General features: G+C 39.2%; 1 protein-coding gene across 2 annotated transcripts in view; it reads right to left on the bottom strand.

The window, feature by feature from the left end:
* The window catches only part of LOC144089406 (transcription regulator protein BACH2-like), a 99,160-nt gene that overhangs the window by 11,983 nt on the left and 60,077 nt on the right, over positions 1 to 27,100 (bottom strand). The window contains exon 5 of one of the 2 annotated variants that reach the window (XM_077620216.1): positions 20,266 to 20,487. In XM_077620216.1, the coding sequence (XP_077476342.1) occupies positions 20,266 to 20,487 (222 nt within the window). Of the gene's footprint in view, positions 1 to 14,867; positions 20,488 to 27,100 lie in introns of those variants that run through there. The other variant, XM_077620215.1, reaches the window with a different exon arrangement.

Genomic DNA, 27,100 nt, shown 5'->3' with positions numbered 1-27,100 from the left:
TTGTGTATTTTGTCTGGGTAGTCTTTGTTTTAAAAATTGTGGATTATGTAGCATAATGCTAAAAAGCTGTCTGATTGCATCGGTGAGATTTACTTTTTTTCTACTGTACATGACTTTTCAACCCCTTTATTATTCTGTATAGCTGTTAACATAGTTATTATTTTATGATAAACTATTAAAGGAAATTATTGTTAATGGCTTCTCCAATTGTAAATACATTTGAATAAGAAATCAAAATACAGACTTCATAATTATCATGCTTTTTTCTTTTATTTCTGAACAGAAAAAATGCTTTGACAAAAAGTTGGTTCATCTTTGAAACATTTTCATATCAAATAAATGTGACATGTTGCACATTTACAAAAAATATCTAAACTAAACGTGTCATTTCAACATTCAGAGGTACAAAGTAAAAATCAATAATGCTGAATCTGCATATAACAGTCATGTTGTTGGCAGGCTTACTAAAAACATGGACATGTAAAAATGTACCACCAAAATCTACAAATACAATAATGTTAGAGCTGTAAAAAGTTAGAAACAACACCACAGAAACTAAATGTCTATCATACAGTCCATACCCACAAAAGAGGTATACTGAATTATCCAGGTAGATACGTTTTACGTCAGTTTTTTTTTTTTTTTTTGAAAATCTCCAAAGCCACAATCCGAGATATAAGCAAAGCTGTTTACAGCTGGAATGGCCCCAGATTCATGCTTATTGTAAACATATTAGTTTAATAAGTACATAATTTTCTACTCGCCCTGGTTTTACATCCCCAGAGGAAAGCCAAAGGAGATAGCAAACATTTGAGAAGTGATAAAATTATTGAGAAATCCATTCAGACATTTTCGAAACGCTTACATCCTGTGTTGAAAAGTACAATGATTATGGTTGCCAGTAAAATGTTTCTGTATTACACTAATATTGATATGGCACATCATCGTTGAAAATGAACAAACAAACACATTTGAGAATACTTGTGTAAACTCAGGAGGCGAATATTGCCATGAAACATCTATCGATCAAATGAAAAATAACACACCAGGGCCAAAAGAGTTTTTCATGGTACGCATTACAGAGTTTACTAAGCTGATATACTCTTTCCTTGATAGAAAAAAAATATTCGATAAAAGTTTCAGAATAACTAAAACCTAGTTGCAAAGAAAAAAAGGGTAAAACAAAGGGCTCATGACGAGCAGAAGCCAGTCTTTAAAAAAATGAGCTGCTTGCGCCGATGTGGGTTTGAACCCAACACTATTCAATTTCGTGCTAATCAAAATGCCACCTCTTATTCCCTTTAAATGTGTTGCACTTGCATGTCATATGAAGACATCTCTGTGAAGAAAAGTATGGAACAATATTTGCATGACTGAATTGTTACAGGTTTTAGCCAGTGTGGCACAGACACTGTGCCCTCATAAGATGAGCTGGTGGTAATATTGGCGAAATGTCCATGCCCAACTTCCCTAAATTCATTGAAATAGAGCACACCTTCTTCACTGTGGTTACTGTGAACATCCCTGATTGCATTGCATAAATTCACTGGTTATAGTCTAACAAAAAGGGAATGATAGTATAATACCAGGGCCACCTGGTGGTGTAGTGGTTCACTTGGCTGACTTCGGTGTGGGCAGGCACGGGCTCCATTCCCCCTGGTGGCAGTATGATTGTAAGTGCGTATGGTCGTTTATCTCACTGTGTGCTCTACAGCTGATTCGCGACCAGTCTAGGGTATAGGCTCCCTTTCGCCCTAAATCAACTGGGTTAAGCTCCAGCAACCCCCGCAACCCTTTCGAGGATGCGTGGTATGGAAAATGAATGAATGAACTATATACCAATGAGATCAAAGAAGGCATATGAACAATTTTTTTAGGTGTGAAGACAATGTATCAACTATTAAGCACAAAATTTAGATACTTCAAGTGCAATTTATTTAATTTTGTTATGCTTAATCTCAGAAATGTAAATGCTACTTCAAATCAATTTGCTGCAGTAATAAATTGTCATCTGTAGTATCTCACTAAAGTGAGATACTACAGATGACATTTCTGCAATGTTTTTAAATATATATTTTCATGAGAATAAAATGAATTAAATGACACTTTGATACAATGTAAATGAGTCACTTTACAGCTTGGATAATAGACATTTATTGTATCTTTAAAATAACTCATAACAGAGCAATGAATGTCTGAAATGCTGCCAACAAACGTGAGTACACCCCAATTGAAAATCTCAAAATTGGCCCCAAAATGTCAATACTTTGTGTGGTCATCATTATTTTACCGCACCACCTTAATACTCTGAGGCGTGGAGTTCCCCAGAGCTTTACATGTCACCGCTGGAATTCTCTGCCACTCTTCCACGATGATATCACAGATCATGTGGATGTTGGAGACCTTGAGCTCTACCACCTTCCGTTTGAGGATGCCTCACAGATCCTCAATAGACGGAAGGGACATGCTTGGCCAGTGCATCACCTTCACTGTTTACAGAGGGAGGGGATCATGCTCTGGTTCATTATGCCACAGTGCATGTTGTCATTGATTGTTCTCTCAATGAACCCCGCAGGCCAGCAACACTCATCCAGCTCCAGACCATGACGATCCCGCTACCATGCTTCACTGTAGGCAAGACACACTTGTCTTTGTACTTTTCACCTGATTGCTGCCACACATGCTTGACACCATCTGAACCAAATAGGTTTCTCTTGGTTTTATTAGAGTATATGACATGTTTCCAGTAATCTATATCCTCAGTTTTATTGTCCTCAGCAAAACTTTTGCAGGCTTCCATGTGCATTGTTCTAAAGAAGAGGCCACAGACCAATTGTATGATCTGAACATTGACAGCCTGATCCGACCAACCCCTTAAACCTCTGCATTTCCAAAGACAACCTCTGGATATGATGTGGAGTGCACACACTCAACTTCTTTGGTCGACCATTGCGAGGCCTGTTTTGAGTGGAACTTGACTTCCTAAACCGCTGTATAGTCTTAACCACCACACTGCAGCTCAATTCCAGGGTGTTGACAATCTTTTTTATAGCCTTGGCCATCTACATACACTGGGAGGGGAAATGCTTAATTGGTCCCGAATTTAGGCTAATTTTGAGATTTTCACTTGGGGTGTTACTCAATTTTGTTCACAGCATTCCAGACATTCATTGCTGTGTTTTGAGTTATTTTGAAGGTGTTGAGTGAAACAATTAAATTTATTGTATCTTCAAAATAACTCAAAACAGAAGAAATATGTAAAATGCTGCCAACAAAAGTGAGTACACCCCAAGTGAAAATCTCAAAATTGACCATCTTTTGGGCTTCTCAAACGGAAGGCGGTTGAGCGTAAGGTCTCCAAACACCCACCAACTCTGCGATGTCATCATGAAAGAGTAGAATAGAATTCCAGCAGTGACCTGTGAACTCCATACCTAGGAGGGTTAAAGTGGTGGAGGAAAATTATGGTGGCAACACAATATATTGACATTTTCCCGTGGAGTGTACTAACTTTTGTTGGCAAAATTTCACACATTCATTGCTGTGTTTTGAGTTATTTTGACGATACAATAAATTTCTGTTAAGCCATACAGTGACTACTTTAAACTGTATAATTAATGTTGTCCTATGAAAAGATGGCATAAAAATATTGGAAAAATGAAAGGGGTGTATTTTCTTTTGTGAGCTACTGTATATGTAGAAACACACAATTAGTCACAATTAAACAAGTATAGATAATACAATTTCAATTCTCATGATTAATACTTGTATTTTAATGCTTAAGCTTTTTCTTTTAATCAAAAGGGAGGAGGGTGCAGGTAATCAATTCATTCATTCATTATCTACTGCTTAAACAGCTTCAATGTTTAGGGTCGTGGGGAACAGGTGGAGTAGAAAGGATGGATTAACAACTATTTAAATTATAATCTAAATATAAAGTTGATTTCATTTTAAGAACAATGACTTCATTTGGATTGACTGATTTGATTATTTATTTACTATTGTATAATTTTGCTCTTCATATTTACACAAGGGAATATATGTCCAAGTTTCTCCTTTACTTCTAGGTTTAGCTAAGGCAAATGCAATTATGAAAATCATGAAAAAAACTAAAAGAATGTAATTCCTAACAGTTTCAGTTAGCCTATCCTTTGTTAAAGAAAGAAAATACGACTACAAATGAGTTATTTTTCTTGCAAATTTATCAATATTTAGTAAAAAAAAAACAGTTTTTCTATTTAACCTAATATGGTTTTAGCAGTACTTTTACACGAAAAAATAACATACAATATAGTAAAATTGTAAACATGCTCTCTCGTCATTAGGGGAATATTACATTTTAAGTACACGTGTGACAAGTAAACCAAGTTTTTTGATTCCTATGGGTCTAGATTAATGCAAAATTTAATTTTGAATTTTGTTTCAGTTCAAGGGCCTTCAAATGATGTCATATGAAATGTGAACATTTATTAGTAATCCCATTAAATTGTCAATTATAACAACTTTTTTTAACAGAGCACCCACACAGCTATGTAATTGTTCGCCTACCCCTACCAAAACCCCCAATAAATAAAGTTCACATTTAGGAAGAAAAGCATATGATATGAAGCTGATGAGTATGTATTCTAAAAATCAATCCGAAACTTCAAATAAGAATGCCATCAGCTTTACAGGGACTTAATAGGGAGTAAAGGTAAAGTAAGAGTTCATTCTGCCTGTAAGATAAGCAAGTGCTTTCATTACTCAGTATCTACAGCTTCTTTAATTACAGCTTTGAACCTTAAAACATTCGATCAGACTCTTTAGAGCTGTCTGAGCAGTGCCACAATGTACCGACTAGACTGCAGGGGTGGCCAAGTCCGGTCCTCGAGAGCCCCTATCCAGTCTGTTTTCCACATCTCCCTCCTCTGCCACACCTGAATCAAATGATCAACTCATCAGCAAGCTGTCCAGAAGCTTGATACCGATCTCGATGATTTGATTCAGGTGTGTTGGTGGAGGGAGACATGGAAAACAGGCTGGATAGGGGCTCTCAAGGACCGGACTTGGCCAGCCCTGGACTAGTGACAAAGCAGACGGCCGCAACACACCCGTGCCACGTGCATCTCCATTGACTTTTCAACAGCAGATAAATTTGGCATTACACTCCATAATGCACCAGTGTGTTTGTTTTTAACGTTGAGCTTCACAACATTCACATTTTGGAAGATTCAGACATTGACATCACTACTGTTTGCTTTTCATCGCTACAAATGTGTGACAAAGAAATCATTGTGTTGGAAAACCTTTTTAGTTTATTTTTTGGTATGAAATTACAAAAGGTGGATTGGTGCAAACAATAAATTATTAACGGAGAAATTATAGTGAATTCAGATTTAAAAGAGCTATGATTTCTTTATGCTATAACTTTAGATTACACCATATCTTAACAAAACTACTGTCCATCTCCAAAGTATGCAATTTATGAAGAAAAAAAAAGATTCAAGAATATTTGTGAAACCGCAAACCTCTGGTACTGGTGTCCATATTAAGCAAATCTGACTAAGAGTAAAAAACAGTGGTAAAATAAAATAAGATGTTGCATTGAAGATATTCATTAAACATACTCATTATTTTCATTATTTATATAATTAACTCCGATCACTGAATTCCTGGATCCTGGTACTACCTACAGTTGTGGTCAAAGGTTTACATACACTTGTGAAGAACATAATGTCATGGCTCTCTTGAGGTTCCAGTTATTTCTACAACTCTGATTTTTCTCTGATAGAGTGATTGGAACAGATACTTCTTTGTCACAAAAAACATTCATGAAGTTTGGTTCTTTTATGACTTTATTATGGGTGAACAGAAAAAAGTGATCAAATCTGCTGGGTCAAAAATATACATACAGCAGCGCTAATATTTGGTAACACTTCAATTAGCCGTGTTTGGTAGTCATCTACAAGCTTCTGGTTAGCTTCTGGTTGAATCTTTGACCATTCCTCTTGACAGAATTGGTGCAGTTCAGTTAAATTTGATGGCTTTCTGACATGGACTTGTTTCTTCAGCATTGTCCACAAGTTCTCAATGGGGTTTAAGTCAGGACTTTGGGAAGGCCATTCGAAAACCTTAATTCTAGCCCGATTTAGCCATTCCATTACCACTTTTGATGTGTTTGGGGTCATTATCCTGTTGGAACACCCAACTGCGCCCAAGACCCAATCTTCGGGCTGATGACTTTATCTTGATCTTGAAGAATTTGAAGGTAATCCTCCTTCTTCATTGTCCCATTTACTCTATGTAAAGCACCAGTTCCATTGGCAGAGAAAAACAGCCCCACAGCATAATACTACCACCACCATGCTTGACGGTAGGCATGGTGTACTTGGGGTTAAAGGCCTCACCTTTTCTCCTCCAAACATATTCCTGGGCATTGTGGCCAAACAGCTCGATTTTTGTTTCGTCTGACCACAGAACTTTCCTCCAGAAGGTCTTATATTTGTCCATGTGATCAGCAACAAACTTCAGTCGAGCCTTAAGGTGGCGCTTTTGGAACAAGGGCTTCCTTCTTGCACGGCAGCCTCTCAGTCCATGGAGATGTAAAACACGCTTGACTGTGGACACTGACACCTGTGTTCCAGCAGCTTCTAAATCTTGGCAGATCTGCTTTTTGGTGATTCTCGGTTGAATCTTCACCCTCCTGACCAATTTTTTCTCAGCAGCAGGTGATAGCTTACGTTTTCTTCCTGATCGTGGCAGTGACAAAACAGTGCCATGCACTTTATACTTACAAACAATTGTTTGCACTGTTGCTCTTGGGACCTGCAGCTGCTTTGAAATGTCTCCAAGTGACTTTCCTGACTCAAGTCAAGGATTCGCTTTTTTCAGATCCATGCTGAGCTCCTTTGACTTTCCCATTGTAGCGTTTGCATCCAATGAGCCCTATTTAAATGGCCTCAGAGAAGTCACCAGCTGTAGTCACTCATAATCACTCACAAGAAGTTAAGAGGCCATGTTATGAAGCTCATTTCACTGACACAACTTTCTAAGTCACCAAAATTGCTAATTCGTGTTGCTGTATGTATATTTTTAACCCAGCAGATGGGTCTGCATTAAACTCAACACTCCAGCCTGTTTTGCTTTAGATCTCGAACCTCAGAAAAGTAAGGAAATGTCAACACTGTGCCAACCAACAAAGGCTATGTTCCAACGACAGTTTGAATTGACCCAAGCCTCTTCTTGATACCTTTGTCATACTCAAGTGAGATTCTCTCAATGCATTAGGTGGTCTGAACGTAGCCTTGTTTGCCAACACTGAGCTAAGAGTCTGGACATAATTATTGCTACCTGAGCCACTGCTTGACAACCAAAAATGTATGTTACATACCCTGCTTTGTCATTTTTAAAAAGATTTTTATATACAGCAAAAGAAACATAAAAAAACAAATGCATGCATGCGGGCCATACAACTGACCTGTCATCAGGATTTGTACAAAGCCAGCCAACAAGAGCAAACTAATTACATAATGAATGAAGAATGGTAATGCAGTCTGTAGTTTAGCATTTAATAAATCTCTCCAAACTAAGACCGTGATTAAAATACCGATGGCAATGTTAAAATGATCTTGCAAAAGATGTTAAAAATTCTGCATGCCTCTGATTGAGTTTTTTTGTGATATAAAAATAATATATTTTATGTTTTTCTGTTAACCCTTAATAAAGTCACAAAAGAACCAAACTTCATGAATGTTTTTTGTGACAAAGAAGTATCTGTTCCAATCACTCTATCAGAGAAAAATCAGAGTTGTAGAAATAACTGGAAACTCAAGAGAGCCATGACATTATGTTCTTCACAAGTGTATGTCAATGTTTGACCACAACTGTACCTTTCTTATCTCATCTCATTTTCTGAACCACTTTATCCTCACTAGGATCCAGGAGGTGCTGGAACCTAACCTACCTTTCTATTTGAATTAAAATTTCAAAATTACAAGCCTGAATTAAGAGAGAAGTATCGTAATTTTGAAAATGGAACTATTTGTAAATAGTGATTTAAAAAAAGTTATATAATAATTTTCAGCTAAATGACCAGATAAAAAAAATCTTGTGTGCAGCATATAATCAGTTTTGTTCTTAATTCTTTACTTTATTGAAAAAATGTTAGTTATTTTTCAGTTTGCTGTAGAAAATGACAATTACTTGTCCTACATGGCACAAAAGCTGTTCTTGTCAAAGTTTTTGATTTATTTTTTCTTTAATATGCATTTTTCCAAATTATAAGTGACATTTTTCATCATTTGGTCTGGCCTACGACTTATTCTCAGGTGTAACTTAATGTTATAATACAGAACTTTGCATCTTCTGAAATCTTATTGCCGAGCCAAGGGGTAAAAAAGACCCAAAACCAGCCGTGAATGGGCACTCTTGACTTGTAATCAAAAGCACTAAGTGGTAATGATCTTAAAGAAAAATTTCATGTTCATTTTTACTAAAAAAAGCTTGGAAGAGTGATTCTGCATATTTTAAACCTCAGTCTACAGAAGATCCCCACCTTGGGGAAGACTTCCTGTGTGTGATTCCAGATTTATCGAGGTCTATAATTGTCTTTTTCTGTGTCTATATCTGTTCTTGCTACTGCAACCAAGATGGCGCCGCTCAAGTGGCAGCCGGTGGTGAGGCAGTCATTGTTCTATTTGCTTACCGTATTTACTCGCATATAAGACGCCCGCGCGTATAAGCCCCACCCTGAAAGTTGCCTTGAAATTTTAGAATTTTACAATTTCTCGCGTATAATCCGCCCCCTTGATTCCCAATTTTCACCTCCATATTCATAGTTTTAATTAGGAGTACAAATCTGTTACTTTGAAGGGAAAGTCTTAAGAAAAATCATCACAAGTGGTATTTCTGAGATACTGTATGAATCAAAAGCACATTATTAGGGTCAATATCATAAAGAAGTTAATATGCCCGTCTTTGTAAATGCAAAATATCAAATTATTCAATTTGAAAAAACAAATAAGTTTATCTTGATGAGAACCTGATGCTTTCTAATTACAGAAATTAAAATTTTCTTACCAGAAGTTTAAGATGTTCATGCAGCCATATTGCTTCTAATGTCAAAATATCTCAATTCTTTCGATGGTTGATATTACTCCAATAGTTGTCACTTTCGAATATAAAATGAAACGAAAAAAAATCAAGGTTGAATGTTGTTTTATTTCAAAATAAAGCCTACTCGCGTCTGGCGAAAAAAATGTAGACGGCAGTGCCCCGCCCTCACAAAGATGGCCACGCCCCGACCTCCTTAAGATGGCCACGCCCTGACCTCCCTAAGATGGCCGTGCCCCGACCTCACTAAGATGGCTGCGCCCCGACCTCGCTAAGATGGCCGTACCCCGAGCGATTAGTGATGGGAACGTTTCGCGTTTTATCAAGATACGTTTTTTCATGAATTTCATTCATAGACGTCAGCATTTTTTTTAGCCTTTTATCTGTTTATCTTTTCTCTCTTTTGAAATAAATGACCGTATCGGTATTGCGTCATGACTTCGCGGCGCACGCAACGGCGCCATTTTGTTGTGACGTTATTGTGTCATGGCGCCGTCAAATCACTGTTTTTTTGCAAGTCGTGTTTTTATGCGCATATAAGCTGTAACCTCGATTCAGTAATAATTTTTTTGCACGACAAGTGTCTTATTTGCATGTAAATATGGTAGTTTCTTTATGCTAGTCCTGGACATTTTTTTAACCATTCAGGCCAGGAGGGCTACCGGTCCTGATGATCATCTCCAGACTACTGAGGGACTGTGCGGATCAGCTTGGAAGGGTGATTCTGCATATTTTCAACCTGAGCCTCAATCTGCAGAAGGTCCTAACCTTCTGGGGGCTTCCTGTGTGTGGTTCCAGCTTTATCTAGGTCTATATGGTCTCTTCCTGTCTGTGCTTGCTACCGCTACAAACTGAATTTCTCGAATATGGGATGAATAAAGGTTAACACCTAACCTAACCTAACAATCTAATCTAATAACGATTAGGAAGGATTATTCTACACTACAGTCTAATTGTAACGCAGTCCTACTTTTTTCCCCTAACCATACGAACTGCAACAAGTCTGTAAACGTTAGAATTCATTTTGCAAGGAAATAAAAGAAGGCTGAACTTTGAATTTTTGAAAAGCGTTTAGCGTAAGATTAAGATGGACAATGTAGTTAAAGAAATCAGGGCAGTTTCAAATGTCCCTGGAGCCAAGCGAGTAAGATATGAGGCCTATGCGGAGCGACACATGGAACGCTTTGAAGGCTAGACGGTCAACAATTTGGTCACAGCAAAAGTAATCAAAACCAAGGCTAACATGGAGTAGGATTCCACTCGAGCTAAAATAACAAACAGGTCATGTGCACACTATAAAAGTTGAATAAAGTGGCGTGGCTGATATTGAGCCAAAGTGTTGAAAAAAGACTTGCCAAGTTCAAGGATATTTACAGTAGCCCTGGGGGATAAAACGATAACGGTAAATATTGTCAAATAATTTCTGTCAACAATAAACTGCAATTCCACAACCTGAACATCATAAAGAACGGGGGAGTTGATGCGACGTTAACGCTAGTTCCAGATCAACGTTCATTAAACGAAGAAGCTAGTAGGGAACAAACGGCTATTTTTAGCTTGGTTAGCAGAAGGGCTAACACAGAGCATGAAAGCAAAAGGACTATAATGCAGCCAAAATAAGCAATTATGAGATGCAGGACAACACCACTAAAAGATCCAAGTGAAGTCTACCTGTCGTTTTCTTTCTTTCATTTTTAAAAAAAATGCCTCTTAAAATACCTGTGCACAAACAGCAGCCATATTGACAATTCCCTTAACACATTTTAACCCACTCTCCTCATTTGAGGACAGCCTGTAATTCTTTTTCTTACTTGATTAAGGGATTTCCCCATTTTATGTAAATGTTATGAAAACATAGCAAAAATCTAAAGCTTTTTAACTTGGATTAAAATGGGTTAAGTTCAACCAACTTAAAAACAATTAAAAAAAATGGCCACGTTAGGTAAATTTATATAATTTCTTTTTGTGAGGCTGGAAATGGTCTGCTTGCCAATGGCAACTTTTGGTTTGAAGGCAAATTTATAAAAATAAAGACCCCTGTCAAAACTTCTACAGGTTTTATTAATAATTACTTTTCATAATGAAAGGAAGGAGTTGCATGACTATGTGCAACACGACCTGTTATTCTTCCGACTCCAAGTTTTAGCAACCCACTAAGTCATTTGAATTGATTATTATTTGTTTATTTACTATTAGTGACTAAGGGTAGCTCTGGGTGAATAAAAATGATTGAATGAAATGACATTTTTTTAAAAATATTTTCTGACTCTTGAGCGACTTATAGTTAAAATACGGTTATCTCAACAATATTGCTAATCGATATCTTGTTCAAGTGTCAAAAGGCATCAAATTTGATAGAAACAGGATTTTTTTTATACATCCACTGTATAGAAGTGATAATGCTGGTATATTCTGTGTTGTAGCTGATGAAAAGCAATGTAGGATTTAGTATCGTGTAGTGCATTTATCAAACATTAGACAAACAAAAGTGTTTCACAAAAGGGAATAAACACCTAGCATTTGTGACACCTGCAGTGAAGTTTTGAAACTTCACTATTCAGTTGAATGGAGTCCAAAAACCTTTGACCAAGTGTATAAATATAAAATGCCCTTTAAAAACATTTGGGATATTTTAATGGGTTGAAAAGAGACCCACTAATAATGCTTTGGGAATTCTGACCCTAATTAGATGTATAACCCAATTTTTCTTGGTTTAATTTACTCAAGTTGTTCCATCTTTCACAGAGTAATGTGGTTACTTTTAAACAAAATTGTCTTATTTTTAACCCAACTGGTTTTTAAAGTGTATCTTTTAATCTTTTGAAGTGCCCCTATCACCTTGGGGGGGGGGGGTAATTGTTTTTGCGTACCTGACCTCTTCTATTTTGTTTCATTACTGTGGCAGCCAGTTTTTATTTGTTGTTTTTTTTCCCCAAGAAATTCAATTGTTTCATCAGGGTCTTTATTATGTGTTGTGTAGGAAATCGTACTAGCAGGAACACTGCCGATATAAGTCTAGTTTTTTCTGTCCGACCGAGCGGTGAATTGAGTAACTTGAACATGTAGAAGTGGAGCAGCCGGTAAGTAGCCCATTCTTTTGTTTTGAGTCATATATTCCACTGAAGACTGCCTTGACCAAGGGACCAATAACGTGTGGATGAGTTGGGTTGTTTTTGGGCTTACATGCAGTAAAATATACGGGTGTTAGATGGCTAGCATGTGGGCTAGCTGCCCTATTCAACGGCATGGGAACCATAACAAGGCTTTAGCTGACGATGTTGCCCTGGCGAGTGTCGCCAAAAGTGCACAAGTAAAATAAAAAAATAAATAAAAAAAATACCAGTTTTAATTCCAGATTAAAAATTATTATCTTTTAAATTGCCAGATTTGCTTGTAGGTTGAGGGTCCTTAATGTAAGATATTTTCCATCAGTAGATACTATGTGAATGAAGCCCAAGACGCATCTGTGTGTCTCCTTTTCCCTGAGGCAGGGGTGCCGTGTTATAGTTCTTCAGCCTGCAGTTGAATTGATATGTAAAAACTCTTTTTTTTACTCCTTTAACCCACTTCCAATGTTGTATTCTATGATAAATACAATGGGTATACTAATTTTCCATTTAGCCATACCTCTGCTGGCTCCTGAACTTTTGTTTTTTAAGAACGCTGATCGGCAAAGTTATATAAATAATTAATTACTATTTCAATAGTTATGGATATGTGTTAGTCTTGATAATTTATTTTTGAATACACTTTGACAATATTATATCATTTAATTAGTGTATAAAAAATGGTGATATTGAACACTTGAATGGGACAATGTTGTGGGAATAACATTTGACTAGACAAAACTAAACTACTCCTTAAAAAGCAATATAAACATAAAATAGGTCATTTAGGTATTTTTATTTAGGGTCGACTCACTTTTGCAGCCAGTGTTTGTGAATGTTGGATTAAAAAAAAAAAAAAAAAAATCATTTTCATTGTGGAAAAGTGTCATCTTCAGTTTTGTCCCAACAATCAATTATTTTTTTGTTAAATAGGTGAGGTGTGTGCTACTTTTGTGAGTATAAAAAAAGTTAATTAAAATGTCAAAATTCACGCTGAAACTCGGAGCTATGAGATATTTTACCAAATTAAACCCTGTGACCAAATAAAATAGCTTGGAAGATGGAGTGTAGAAATGATTATAATCCTGATCCATGATCCTGAATTGATTTGTGGGCCTAGTGTTTGAGTTAAGACGTTACTTAAGTGCCAATATTATTCATTTGTGCAGTCTCAGCCTAAACCTTTGTAAGTGCTTGGCGGTGCTTTGTAATTATATTGTCCTGGCATAGATATGATAAGGCGGGAAAACAATTAGCCATATGAATCTCCCAAAATGTGTTTTGATGGAAATCCTTTGCACAAGAGTTCATTTTACCTTATCCTTGTCTTCATCAGGAAATGTCTTCTCTTTTTTTCAACTTCTGCCATTTTTTATCCCCTGTTTTCCACTTGCGAGTTTCAGCGTGAATTCTGACATTTTAATGAACTTTTTTATACTTAAGATAAAAATACACGATGTACTGAATCTGCGAATGTTGAAAGACCAGTGTGTGTGGTGTGTGTGTGTATATATATATATATATATATATATATATATATATATATATATATATATATATATATATATATATATATATATATATATATATATATATATATATATATATATATATATATATATATATATATATATATATATATATATATATACATACATATACACACACACACTGGTCTTTCAACATTTGCAGATTCAGTACATCGTGTATTTTTATCTTAAGTATAATAAAAGTTCATTAAAATGTCAAAATTCACGCTGAAACTTGCAATCGGAAAACAGGAAATAAAAAAATGGCAGGAGTCAAATAAAATAGTATGGAAGATGGAGTGTAGAAATGATTAAAATCCTGATCCATGATCCCGAATTGATTTGGGGGCCTAGTGTTTGAGTTAAGACGTTACTTAAGTGCCAATATTATTCATTTGTGCAGTCTCAGCCTAAACCTTTGCAAGTGCTTGGCAGTGCTTTGTAATTATATTGTCCTGGCATAGATATGATAAGGCGGGAAAACAATTAGCCATATGAATCCCCCAAAATGTGTTTTGATGGAAATCCTTTGCATAGGAGTTCATTTTACCTTATCCTTGTCTTCATCAGGAAATGTCTTCTCTTTTTTTCAACTGTGGGCATGTGAAGCCCTTTGAGACATTGTGATTAGGTGCTATTTATACATAAATGACTGTTACTTGACATTTCATAGAATAAAACAAGGGGCATTAGACTCCATGGGTCTGCTAATGAATTACTAGTTCAGGGTGACAAACATTTTTAAATAATCCCTGATTGGACAGTAATTGTGTGGTATGAGGTGCTAAATTATCTCATTATTTTTTGGTAGTTTAAATAATGTCACTTTGTCGTTTTAGTGCATTATGGGATACAAGAAATCCACATATTAAAGGCAATGTCAAAAGTCAAATCAGACAAAAGCTTTTCTGTTTTCGGTCAGGCAGGATTATTGATTGAATTATTCAATTCTGTTAAATGCCACAGTTATGGGAGAGAATTTATTCTGAAATTTAGTTTTCTTTTAGGAATATATATATATATATATATATATATATATATATATATATATATATATATATATATATATATACATACATATACAGTGGGGCAAATAAGTATTTAGTCAACTAATAATTGTGCAAGTTCTCCTACTTGAAAAGATTAGAGAGGCGTGTAATTGTCAACAAGGGTAAACCTCAACCATAACAGACTGAATGTGGAAAAAAAACATAAAATCACATTGTTTGATATTTAAAGAATTTATTTCCAAATTAGAGTGGAAAATAAGTATTTGGTCACCTACAAAAAAGCAAGATTTCTGGCTGTGAAAGAGGTCTAACTTCTAACGAAGTCTAACGACGTCTCCACTCGTTACCTGTATTAATAGCATCTGTTTTAAAAGACACCTGTCCACAACCTTAGTCTCTCACACTCCAAACTCCACAGTCTCCAGATCTCAACCCCATAGAAAATCTGTGGAGGGAGTTGAAAGTCCGTGTTGCCCAACGACAGCCCCAAAACATCACTGCTCTAGAGGAGATCTGCATGGATGAATGGGCCAAAATAACAGCAACAGTGTGTGAAAAGCTTGTGAAGAGTTACAGAAAATGTTTGGCCTCCATTATTGCCAACAAAGGGTACATAACAAAGTATTGAGATGAACTTTTGGTATTGACTAAATACCTATTTTTCACCTGATGCCTTGCAAATAAAATCTTTAAAAATCAAACCATGTGATTTTCAGTTTTTTTCTCTCACGGTTGAGGTTTACCCATGTTTACAATTACATGCCTCGCTAATCTTTTCAAGTAGGATAACTTGCACAATTGGTGGTTGACTAAATACTTATTTGCCCCTCTGTATTTATACATGTATGTATATATATATAAAAAAATATATATATATATACATATATAAATAAATAATATATATATATACACACACACACACTGGTCTTTCAACATTCGCAGATTCAGTACATCGTGTATTTTTATCTTAAGTGTAAAAAAGTTCATTAAAATGTCAAAATTCACGCTGAAACTCGCAAGCGGGAAACAGGGGATAAAAAATGGCTGAAGTCAGAGCTATGCTTTTTTGGCACTGAATTGGGTGGCCCTCGGCGCTGAAGACGCCACATTTAACTCTAGAACAGGGGTCCTCAAACTTTTTTGCTCAAAGATCTACTTTTCCAGGAACCAACTTTGCGCGATCTATCCGTTATTTCCAGGCCAATGACAAAGCTTAGCTGTTATGTATGTTGATGATATGCCCGATATGCGACTGATAGCTCGCAATCGACAAATTGAGCACTCCCTGCTCTAGAAGAAGCATGATATAAAACAGCCAACATCTTGCCTTCCCGTTTGTTGCGAGTGAATTTCCCATCGCGCACATAGGTTTCGGAAGCTTTGTTTGTTTGCTGTGCTAAAAGTGTCGTACGCCATTGCCATGTAAATGAATCTACTCCCGTCGCGCACATCATCTGTGGAGGATGACTTCGCCGATCCTATTCCAGCTTTGTTTGGATTTTGAGTCGCCGTTGAAAATGCCTCCTAAGCGTTCTGGCATCCAATGAGCCCAGGAAACAATGAGACATGATGACGGTGAAGTAACATTGCTATGCTAGAAGCGTAGCACGCCGTTGCCGCGTAAATGAATCTACCATGCATTTTACCAAGAAAGAAGAAGCAAACATGCAGAACTCAGCCAAAATTTCCGAGGACACTAAGCTTGTGGTAACTACAGAGAATTAAAAAAAAATAACAGCATAATGAGGGATTAACGCTGTAGATAAGTGAAGATGGCATGACGAATGGACGTTGTCAACACAGGAGTGCGAAAGAAGAGGCAGCGGACAACGACAAGGATGAGAATGAAGAACGTGGTTTGCAGTTGGCTATTACGGGTCCAGGAGATTGATAACAACATGGTTGGAGCGATTGAATTTGGCAAGCATCTTGACAGTGTCATGTCCTCGTACCAAAGCATATTTGTACAAGAAAGGAAAGTGTGGACGCCATATTCATTGTGTGCTGAAAACTTCTCGCAGAAAGAAGCTCCTCCTGAAAGGCTCTCCTATGGCGCCTCCTGAATATTCCATCAATGATCCAATGCCTCTATTATTATTCATTGAATCAAATGTAGAGGAACTATTTTCAGTTTTTCATTTATAGATTATATTTAGATATTACTACATTAGTCTTTTTATATGCCTATAACTGTAATGTTTCATAAATATGCAGCTTGATAATTGTACATGTGTAGTTTTTATAGTCACGAAAACATGTTTAGTAATCATAGTGATGATCCTACTTCACAGTTCTTCGATTATCGCAGCCATGTCTGGTCTACATTGTCCGCAATATTTGAGGGATTACTGTGTCTATATATATTAGATATTTCTTCATCAGATCCATTCCTAGATGCTTGAAGGATAAGAGCATTGTGTCCTAGACATGAACATGTTTTGATCCGAAATGTGCGAATCAACCACAGAACAAAAGCTAGAGACCCTGTGAAGATACTGGATGAAGCTGGTAAGAAAGTCTCATTTCCCATGGTGAAACGAGTCCTGCACTGACACGGGCTGAAAGGCTACCCACCAAGATGGACAACATTGTTCCACTTCTGCCTTAACAGTGTAATAAAAACACGTGGCATTTAACACAATTAAATTATTTAGTATGGTAGGATTTCCTAGGACTGAACGGGAAAGCTTTAGTCTGATTTCACATTGCAAAATGACAAGTGTTTTTTGCACAGTATATATTTCCTTGCACAATGCATTTGTGAGGAATATAAACAACTCATTGGTGCGGGCCTGGTATGCTGTCCCACAATTTAATATTTTCTACGGAGCATCGACATATATATCCAATTGACATGCCCTCGGGTTTAGTTAAACTGAATAAACTTTTATTTATTCACCAAAATTGTGGGTGCAATATATTTTGAGTTTCTCTAACTGCCACAGTAAGGTTTTTTAATATTCCCTATTTACTCTTCCAATACATCAAATTCTATGGTGTTCTACCAAACATTCAGGTCAAAACCAACTGAGCAACCTGAAACGCAACATGGCTGTCGCCACTATTTAAAACAGGCTCAGAATAAACGATTCAATTTAATTTTAAGTCCAATAGAGCTGGAGAAGTGGGGCCTCGGGTAGTGTGACATATCTACAGGTTGGCATTTAAGAATTTTATCTTGTTGTGCTGCATATTGTGACACATTCTGACACAACAACTATTTGTAACGGGATAAGCAGTGTGTCCTTTTTTTTGCGCGAACCATCTCAGTTTCATTTTTTATTTCTCCCTGAGAATACAGATGCCAGCAGCATGTGACACACGTGTTCCTGCACCCCACGCAAATGAAAGAAACAGTGAATCCCAATTTCCCATCTTGTTTAAAGTGAATGTGTAGATGACCATCTAACCCTATTATAATGCGAAGAGCCTACGTTGCCATTACTGATTGACAGTTGTTGTCTCGCCTACCGACACCATCAGCTGCTGTCGCACCGCACTCTTTGCGGCAGTACATGATGATTAAGCAGGCTCTCTTATTGTAGTGTGACAACCTATCCATCCCTAACTACAATTTGACATCATGATACAATGTCATGTAATCTGACAATGTGAAAAAATATTGTGTCGTCTGCGTCAGACTTAATTGAATAGAAGTTTTGGCGCCTGAAATCTTTGGTCACCAACACTAAAATTGTTGGTAACCTGTAACATATATCTCATGGAAAGACCTATAAAATAAAGCATTGGCTTTTTTGTATTTATATATAAGAAATAAACATTCAAACAAAGAATACTTTTGTGACTCAACCAAGGAGTGTTTCAGACTTTGAAAACCCCAGTTTAAAACAAAATTGATAATTTATGAATTCATTCTTTATCTATGCAGTCGGCCGCCTTGTGGTGTAGGGGTTCACTCGCCTGACTTCGGTGCGGGCAGGCACGAGCTTGATTCCCGCTGGTGGTGGTATGATTGGGAGTGCGGATGGTCGTTTGTCTCTCTGTGTGGCCTACGAGTGACTGGCGACCAGTCTAGGGTGTAGTCTGCCTTTCGCCCCAAGACAGCTGGGTTAGGCTCCAGCAATCCCTGCAACCCTTTCGAGGATGGGTGGTATGGAAGATGATTAAATGAATGAATGACAGAAAGGGGATACTGGAGCCTATCCCAACAAACAATGGGTAGTAAGCACACTATCCTACCTACAGACAACTTAAGAGTGTTCAGTCATTTTTGGGTAAGTAAGGAAAACAGAGTACGAAGAGAAAACCCCTGCCTGTACGGAGACAACATGCACACCCCATGTAGGAAGGTTGGAATCCACCCGGGATTATTAAACCCTTCAAATGAGAAATGTAAAGCGGACGTGCTACACACTTCATCCATGCCTAAATATGAATTCATTTTCCACTCATATAAACAGACTTGGAAAAAAAGTCTTCAAACAATTACTGCAGCTTGAGTATATAGCAAATGTGAGAATAGGTGCTGGGCTGTTTCAGTGGCTCAACGTTTGACTTATATGTCAGTTATTTCTTGCTTAACAGGTTGACACATTGGCTGTGCACAGCTTTCAGTGGTCTTTTGCCAAGGCTGGTGTTACAACTACTCCAAAGAGCCCTCTTTCCACTGTGCAGAACAGCACTTTCAGTTAGGTTCATTTTGGTAGAGAACAGAATGCTTCAAAGAATAACCAATAAGAGCTTTGCCAGCTTTACCTTTGTAAGGGTACAACTCCATACATAAAATATAACAAAACTCTGCCTTTTCTAGAAATAAGTTTGTTTTCTTGTAACAAGAATACGACGTAATAGTTAGGAAACCTAAATGCTTTGTCCTCCTATTTACATGTTTGGTTTACACTCTTGGGATGGCCAGTATTGATGTGGCTGTGTTAGTTTAGTTGAGCATTCTGAGCCCAACAGAAATACAGGTGGCTAATTAGTGAAAAATTGGAGTTTGAGGTTTGGCAGTGTGTTTTCTACAATGAAGATGCAAGAATTGCTATTATATGACTGTCAAAAGATAATATGCATGTTAAATGTGTTACAAAGGACTTGGGTGAACATTCTGAGAAATTCCTGAGTTTAACCTCCCGCGATGTACGTAGGAGTGAGGAGAGCTGACAGGAAGAAAGAGTCAAGATGAAGAATATAATGAAATTGAGAGCTGCCAACATTTTTCAAACTAGTCCAGAAAATACCTGTGAATGTATTGCTGAGAGGACAATTTTGCTGTCCATTCAAAAACATCTTTAATAAATATTACATTTTAATACCTTAAATGACAGGCATATGTTGCCAAGAGAACATTTACTGCTGATTTTAAGGACTGTCATGTCTCTTATGTTCCTCTGTTGTGCATTTATTAATCATTTCCTGACAGAAATCCACAGTTACAGCGGGACAGAATAAATCCTCAGTTGATGCAAACATGAATGGGCTTTTTGGATTACCCTGACCACAAGCTTCCCCAGGTGGATGCCCCTTCGTCAACTCCCCTGAAACAGGACTGACCTCTGAGACACTTACAACTTTATTTATTTGATGAGACTTTGGGTTGTATGAAGCCTCATCAGCACCTGATGAGGGCAGGTTGGTTGTGAGGTCAATACTGGTGGAGACAGGAGGAGAATGGCTCTCCTGCGCATCTCTGCAGACTTGCTGGGAGAGGAAGGAGAGGTTCTGCCACAGCTCAGACATACAAACCTTAAGTTGGTTGCGTTCACTCAGCAGTTTTTCTTTCTCACAGACCTATGGAGGGATAATACATAGTTGTAACCACAAAGATGTATGCAATAAAGGATGCTGCTTGTTCAAATACATAAAAATTAAGGGTCTCGCCCTTCATGCTTGAATTTTGATTATTCATTCAAAAATTAAAATCAATGCATTGATAGAATTGAGAAAAATATAACCTCAATAGTTTTGTTTTTGCTCTCATTTTCATGGATTTAAATGCCCCTATATCACCTTTATTTACTGAAGTTGCGACTTTGCTGAGCCACAACCCATAGTCCATTTCTTTGTAAAATAAACAAATAACACAAAAACATCTTTACGTCAATTTCATTGTTTCAACTAACATCACGGACGTAGGATGTATTCGCAGACTCCATCCTCTTCTGTTTAGTTTCATTACAGTGGTGGCCAGCATTTGAGTTGTTTTTTCTAAGTAACTTAATCGTCTTATCAGAAAATGGTTCATACATTGAGTTAATTCCCCTTATTAAGCAATAAAAAACCGTACAAATGCAACGCAGAACATATTTACTCACATAGGGCGCAGTTAAAAGTCTGACATTTTCTCCAAAGTAGATGGGGTGCCCAATCAGTATGCACTAAACTCAAGATTCTGTAGATGTTGCTGTATGACGCTGACATCTTGACTGTCTGGGTACATTACTTGCTGACAAGGCGGACGTGTGAAAGGGCATGCGCATATCACGCTTAAAGCATGACAATATTAGCAGTCGAGGATGACGTGGTGGGGGGGGGTTTGTGTGTCCCAGTGATCCTTGGGGCTATGTTTTCTGGAACCTTGTGCCCCTGGTAGGGTCACCTATGGCAAACTGGTCTGAGGTGAGGGACCAGACAAAGAATGACTTCGATGACCTCTTATGATGACAGCAGCTTCAGCCAGAAAAAGCTGACATGCTCTCTCCGGGTCAGGGATCAGGTCCTTCCCCAGGTGAAGGAGTTTAAGTATCTTGGGGGCTTGTTCACGAGTGAGGGAAGAATGGAGTGGGAGATCGACAGGCGGATCGGTGCAGCGTCTGCAGGGACGCGGACTCTTCACCGGTCTGTCGTGGTAAAGAAGGAGCTGAGCCAAAATGTGAGGCTCTCTTTTAACCGGTCGACCTACATTCCCACCCTCATCTATGGTCGCGAGCTGTGGGTCATGACCGAAAGAAGAAGATCCCAGATACGCTGAGAGACTGTCTCCCAGCTGGCCTGTTGGAGGAAACAAGTGTACCCGGAGGAAACGCACGCAGGCCCGGGGAGAACATGCCAACTCCACACAGGTGGACATGACCTGGATTTGAACCCAGGACCCCAGAGCTGTGAGGCTGACGTGCTAACCACTCGCGCCATCAGACCGCCCCCACTATCATCATATATTGTCATATCATGGACCCATTGGATGCCAGGACACTTAAGAGGCATTTTCTACAGTGTAGTCTTTCAACACAGGTGATGTCCGCGATGGGAAATTCACTTGCGACAAAAACAGGAAAAGGCAAGATGTCGTCCCTTTCTGCCTTTTTATATCATTTTTTTTCTACGGTGAAATGTGGATTTTTCTTCAGCGCTGTGTGCCACCCAATTCAGCCCTGAAGAATAAGCGGAGCCCTGACTTCCGCATTTTTTTCCGCTTGCGAGTTTCAGCATCAATTTTGACATGTTTTTTTTAATACTTAATATAAAAACCGCAATGTACTGAAGCCACAAAGTCAAGAAGAATTCAAGAATTGAATGCCTTAATAGTCATTATACAAGTACAATGAGATTTAAAGCTCCCCCATGAAGTGAACACAAAAATAAGTACTGTGATCCTTCACCACTTAGTGGCTTCAACATTCGTGGCTTAAGTACATCGCAGATTTTAGTAAGTATAGAAAACTTTCACACTGAACTCGCAACCGAAAGACGGGTGATGAAAAACGGCAGTAGTCAGAGCTCCGCTTCTTCTTCGGCACTTGGGTGGCACTCAGCGAATTTCATCGCAGAACTATGACGCGCCAAAGAAGAAGAATTTTACTGAAGAAGAATGACTTGACGAATATTATAAAAAGCTGAGTCGGATGACATCTTGCCTTCTTACTGTTTTTTTTTCCACATTCTGTCTATCATGGCTGAGGTTTATCCATGTTGACAATTACAGGTCTCTCTAATCTTTTCAAGTCGGAGAACTTGGACAATTGGTGGTTGACTAAATACTTATTTGCCCCACTGTACATACAGCCGTACCCCTACTTATTAATTGGTTCCAGAACATTTTCGAAACTTGAAAATTTCATAAGTAGAGCAGTACTTTATATGTAAGTTCTCTAATTCCTTCCACGGTCCTCCAATGTTCCCTCTAATGTTTCGTTGGTCTGGGCAGAAAGACAACCTCCCTGAGCGCACTGAGTACCAGTGTGAGCGACATCATCGGTACTCGGATGATTCGCCTAAAGACGTTCCGCCGACGGACGTTTGACAGACGGGCAGGTCGCCGAATGGACGTTCCGCCAAACGTTCATTCGGCCGAACGGCCGTATGAACGTTCGGCCGAACGGAGGTTTCGCCGAAACGGGATTCGCGCGCTCGCCCCGCCCCCGGATCATGTGTGTACAAGTTTTTCAACCTCGGCCCGCGGGCCATATACGGCCCGTTAGGATTTTTAATCCGGCCCGCCGCCGGCATTTTCCAAATTATAGTAAAAATCAATGATTCATTTCCCTTTGCCGCTCATCACTCTCAATTTATTAGTCTACCATCAATGGCAGCCCGGGAATAAGCACTCTTGGGTGGGCATGGCAGCCCGGGAATAAGCACTCTTGGGCGGGCATGGCAGCCCGAGAATAAGCACTCTTGGGCGGGCAGATGTAGCAGAACCGAGCCGTAAAATGACAGCAATCGGGTCAAATCCATCTTAAAACAGCATTTAATACTTAAATACAAATACTGGAGCTCTTTGGACGTTAGAACCGAGCCCAGGTAAGTGAATTCCTTGGTAAAATGTCGCGATGGAGGCAAAAAAACGTCCATATACGTCCATTCGCCAAACGGCTCAAAATGCTCTCAAATTCGGTCAAATCCAGCTGAAAACAGCGTTTAATGATTAAATACAAATACTAGTATTTGTATTTAATAATTAAACTAACAAATACTAGTATTTGTATTTAATCATTAAACACTTTGAACGAACGTTCATTCGGCGACCTGTCCGTCTGTCAAACGTCCGTCAGCGAAACGTCTTTAGGCGAATCATCCGGTCACGACATCATCATTGCTCGCTATGGGCACACCAGTATCACACCTGCCACAAGCAGGTGCATGTCAATGTTCCCTCTAATTTTTCATGTAGAAAATGCTGTAAAACACGAAAAACATAAGAGTGGACAGAGCTACTGCCACTGGCTGCCGCTTAAACGGTGCCATCATGGGGAAAGGGGTAAAAAAAAAAAAAAAAAATTCCTGCGCGCCATATGATTGCTGCTGCGCAGAGGACGAAAGTAGTGCGCAATTGCGCACGCGCGCAGCTTAGAGGGAACATTGCGGTCCTCACACAAGTAGCAACTAAACCCATTAAAATTGGTCAAAGTGTCCCATATTTGTATGAAAGATGTGAGAAACACACAAAAATGAGAGTAAATTATAAAAAAATGTATTAATGTCTAATGAATAACAAGCATAATACCAAATAACCCTTTCCAGGTTCTTTACAGAAAAAAAGTCAGGAAACATATAATAACACTATTAATGAAATAAATAATAACTAAATAACCCTCTCTGAGTTCTTCACAGAAAAAAACAGGAAATAAATAACACTATTTATGAAATAAATAATAACTAAATAACTCTCTCTGGGTTCTTCATAGAAAAAAAAGCCATGGAACATTAACTTTCTGTTGTGCCATGCACAATCTTCTCCCTTTGCTCTGAAGTTTATGCACGACACCACAACCGTCATTACAGAATCCCACGTCAACATTTTGCAGCACAGTGCTTGGTGGTGAATTTGGCAGTGGACTCGTAGCGGGGCGGTGAGACCCCTTTTTTCCAACTCCCGGTTCATGCGTCCCATTATTAGACCGCGAGTTTCGGCCACCATGCTAGGAGCCCCGTCAGTCGTGATGCTAGCTAGCTTTGACCAGTCCAGGTCCAACTTCTCCATGGTTTGGCACACTTTGTCAAAAATATCCTCTCCCGTTGTAGTCCCTTTGAGACTTTGGAGGGCTGCCAGATCCTCGCAAATCTCAAAGTTTGCGCTAACTCCACGAATAAAAATGAGCAGTTGCGCTGTGTCTTGCATGTCCGTGCTTTCATCCATTGCTAATGAAAAAAAGTCAAATTATTTCGTCTTCTGCTGCAGCTGGGAATATACATTACTCCCGATTTCTTCAACGCGTCTGGTCATTGTACTCACCGACAGACTTACGGCATTAAATGCATCTTTCTTCTCGGGACACACCTCCTCCGCGACAGTATCCATACATTTCTTAGCAAACTCTCCGTCAGTGAAAGGCTTACCGCTGCTTGCTATCAATTTAGCAACCCAAAAGCTGGCCCGAACGGATGCCTGGTTCTGCTGAGATAGTAGTCCACTTTTTCGCGTTGAGAGTTTGTCTGCTCGTATTTGGCCTTGCAATCTATCGTACTTGTCTTTGTGACGGGATTCATAGTGTCGGCAAAGATTGTATTCTTTGAATACCGCCACCGTCTCTTGACAAATGAGACAAACAGCCTTTTCTTTGCATTGAACAAAAAAATAATCGTTTGTCCACTCCAGGTTAACTACCCTGCATTCTGAATCAATTTTTCTCTCACCTAACTTTTTCGCCATTATTCCGTTCTCAAACAGGTTGCAGTTTTAATATGCTTGAATAGTCCGCGATGGTCCCAGGGCTCCGCCCTCACCTGCGATCGTCCAGATGTCTCGGTAACACTGCTCGTGCATGCAACGGTGGACGTGCCCGCATGCATCAAAGGGAAACACTCTCCCCGCGCGTGTCACCAAAGAAGCAATGCGAAGCCCCGCTTCACTGGGATGATTTGTGGGCTCAGCAGGGGTGCAATGAACCAAACACAAGATTAAAACGTCCCAGTCTTCAAGGCCAAATAGGAAAAAAAATCTGATAGCGTCTATGGTATTGTTCAGAGGGCCGGTCCAAATCTGCCGGCGGGCCGCATCCCCCCCCCCCAAAAAATAAAAATAAAAATTAAAATTAAAAAAAAAAAAAAAAAATCCGATAGCGTCTCTGGTATTGTTCAGAGGGCCGGTCCAAATGTGCCGGCGGGCCGTATCCGGCCCGCGGGCCGTAGTTTGGTGACCCCTGGTCTAAGCCTTAGACTCTAAGCCACTCGGCCACAGCTTCTTCCAAGCATAAATTTAAGGAGACAACGAGTCAAAGAAAAATGGAGGGTTGAGAATCAATGCGTCCGCGACAATATTTTCAAAATAAAATAACGGATAAGGAATGCATTTACTTTTTGGGGGATTTCGTAACTTGGATCTTTTTTGTATCTCGCGGCATTCATTTGCATATAGCTTTTCTAACCTGACATTTTCGCACCGACAGGCATTCGTAAGTAGAGGTATAACTGTATATAAATTGTAAATACTTTAAATACTGTATTCACAGTGAAAATAGTTCCTCTTCGCTTGATATAAATCCAAAAAACTGGTTAATGGGATATTTAGTCCAAGTCCTCCTGCACAGTCTAGACCTTGAAGAGCAGGCCCATTTCAGCGAGGTACAGCTTCGCGTTCGGGATGAAACAGTTTAAGAACCAGTCCTTTGTGAAGGCTTTTGTGATCCAGGCGTTCCTGTTGCTCATCCAGTAGACAGGCAGCAAGGCTTTGTTCGTGTTTTTTTAAAGCATGAGGACGGTTGAACTTGTAGACCAAGGCTGGCTTTACCATGAAGCCAGCCAGCAGCATCCCCACTCATGATGACCATCAGGCGATCCGTGTGAACCCTTGCACTTTCAGTTCAGCTTTGAATAAGAATGTCCAGACAGGCATCCTCTTCCCCAACGTACTGTTTCCTGCCGGGGCCAGGTGGCGGAAGACCCCGCCATTCGGAGACTTCAGGGTGACATCGCCCTTTTCCCTCCGCCTAAGCGACTACAGCTACTGTGGATCCCGGGCCACTGCAACATATGCGGTAACGACCTGGCCGATGCCCTAGCTAAACTTGGCTCGTCAGATGACCAAACCCATACCTCCCCGGACGCAGCCACAAGACGCGCCATCATCCAACGTGAAGATCGCTCCCCCCCCTCTCCCACCCTCACCTTTTGCAGACCTACACTACGAAAGTCACAGAGGAAGAACTTGCCCTATTGAAAGGAGACCGCACAGACCTGATTCGTTTCCGCAGTGGACACCACCCCCTGCTCCGCCGTTGGCTCCACCTTATGGGGAAATCTGACTCGGATCGCTGCCGCCTGCGCGACGAGGAAACTGAGTCGTCTGAACACCTATGGCTCCGCTGTCCGGCCTTAATGACCGAACGCTACCATCGCGGCCTGGGCAACTCCCTGGCTGAACTAATCTGTGTTCCAGTGGCAGCTCTAGCGCTGCTGAGGGTAATCCTCAGGCGCCTGAGGTGAAAAAGAAGAAGGAGCAGACCTCGCTCGCCCGACCGGCAGCTCG

This window comes from Stigmatopora argus, chromosome 15, assembly GCF_051989625.1.
Source record: "Stigmatopora argus isolate UIUO_Sarg chromosome 15, RoL_Sarg_1.0, whole genome shotgun sequence".
Classification (NCBI taxonomy): domain Eukaryota; kingdom Metazoa; phylum Chordata; class Actinopteri; order Syngnathiformes; family Syngnathidae; genus Stigmatopora; species Stigmatopora argus.
The sequence above is the reverse complement of the archived record's forward strand: the minus strand, read 5'-3'. Positions and strand labels throughout refer to the sequence as shown.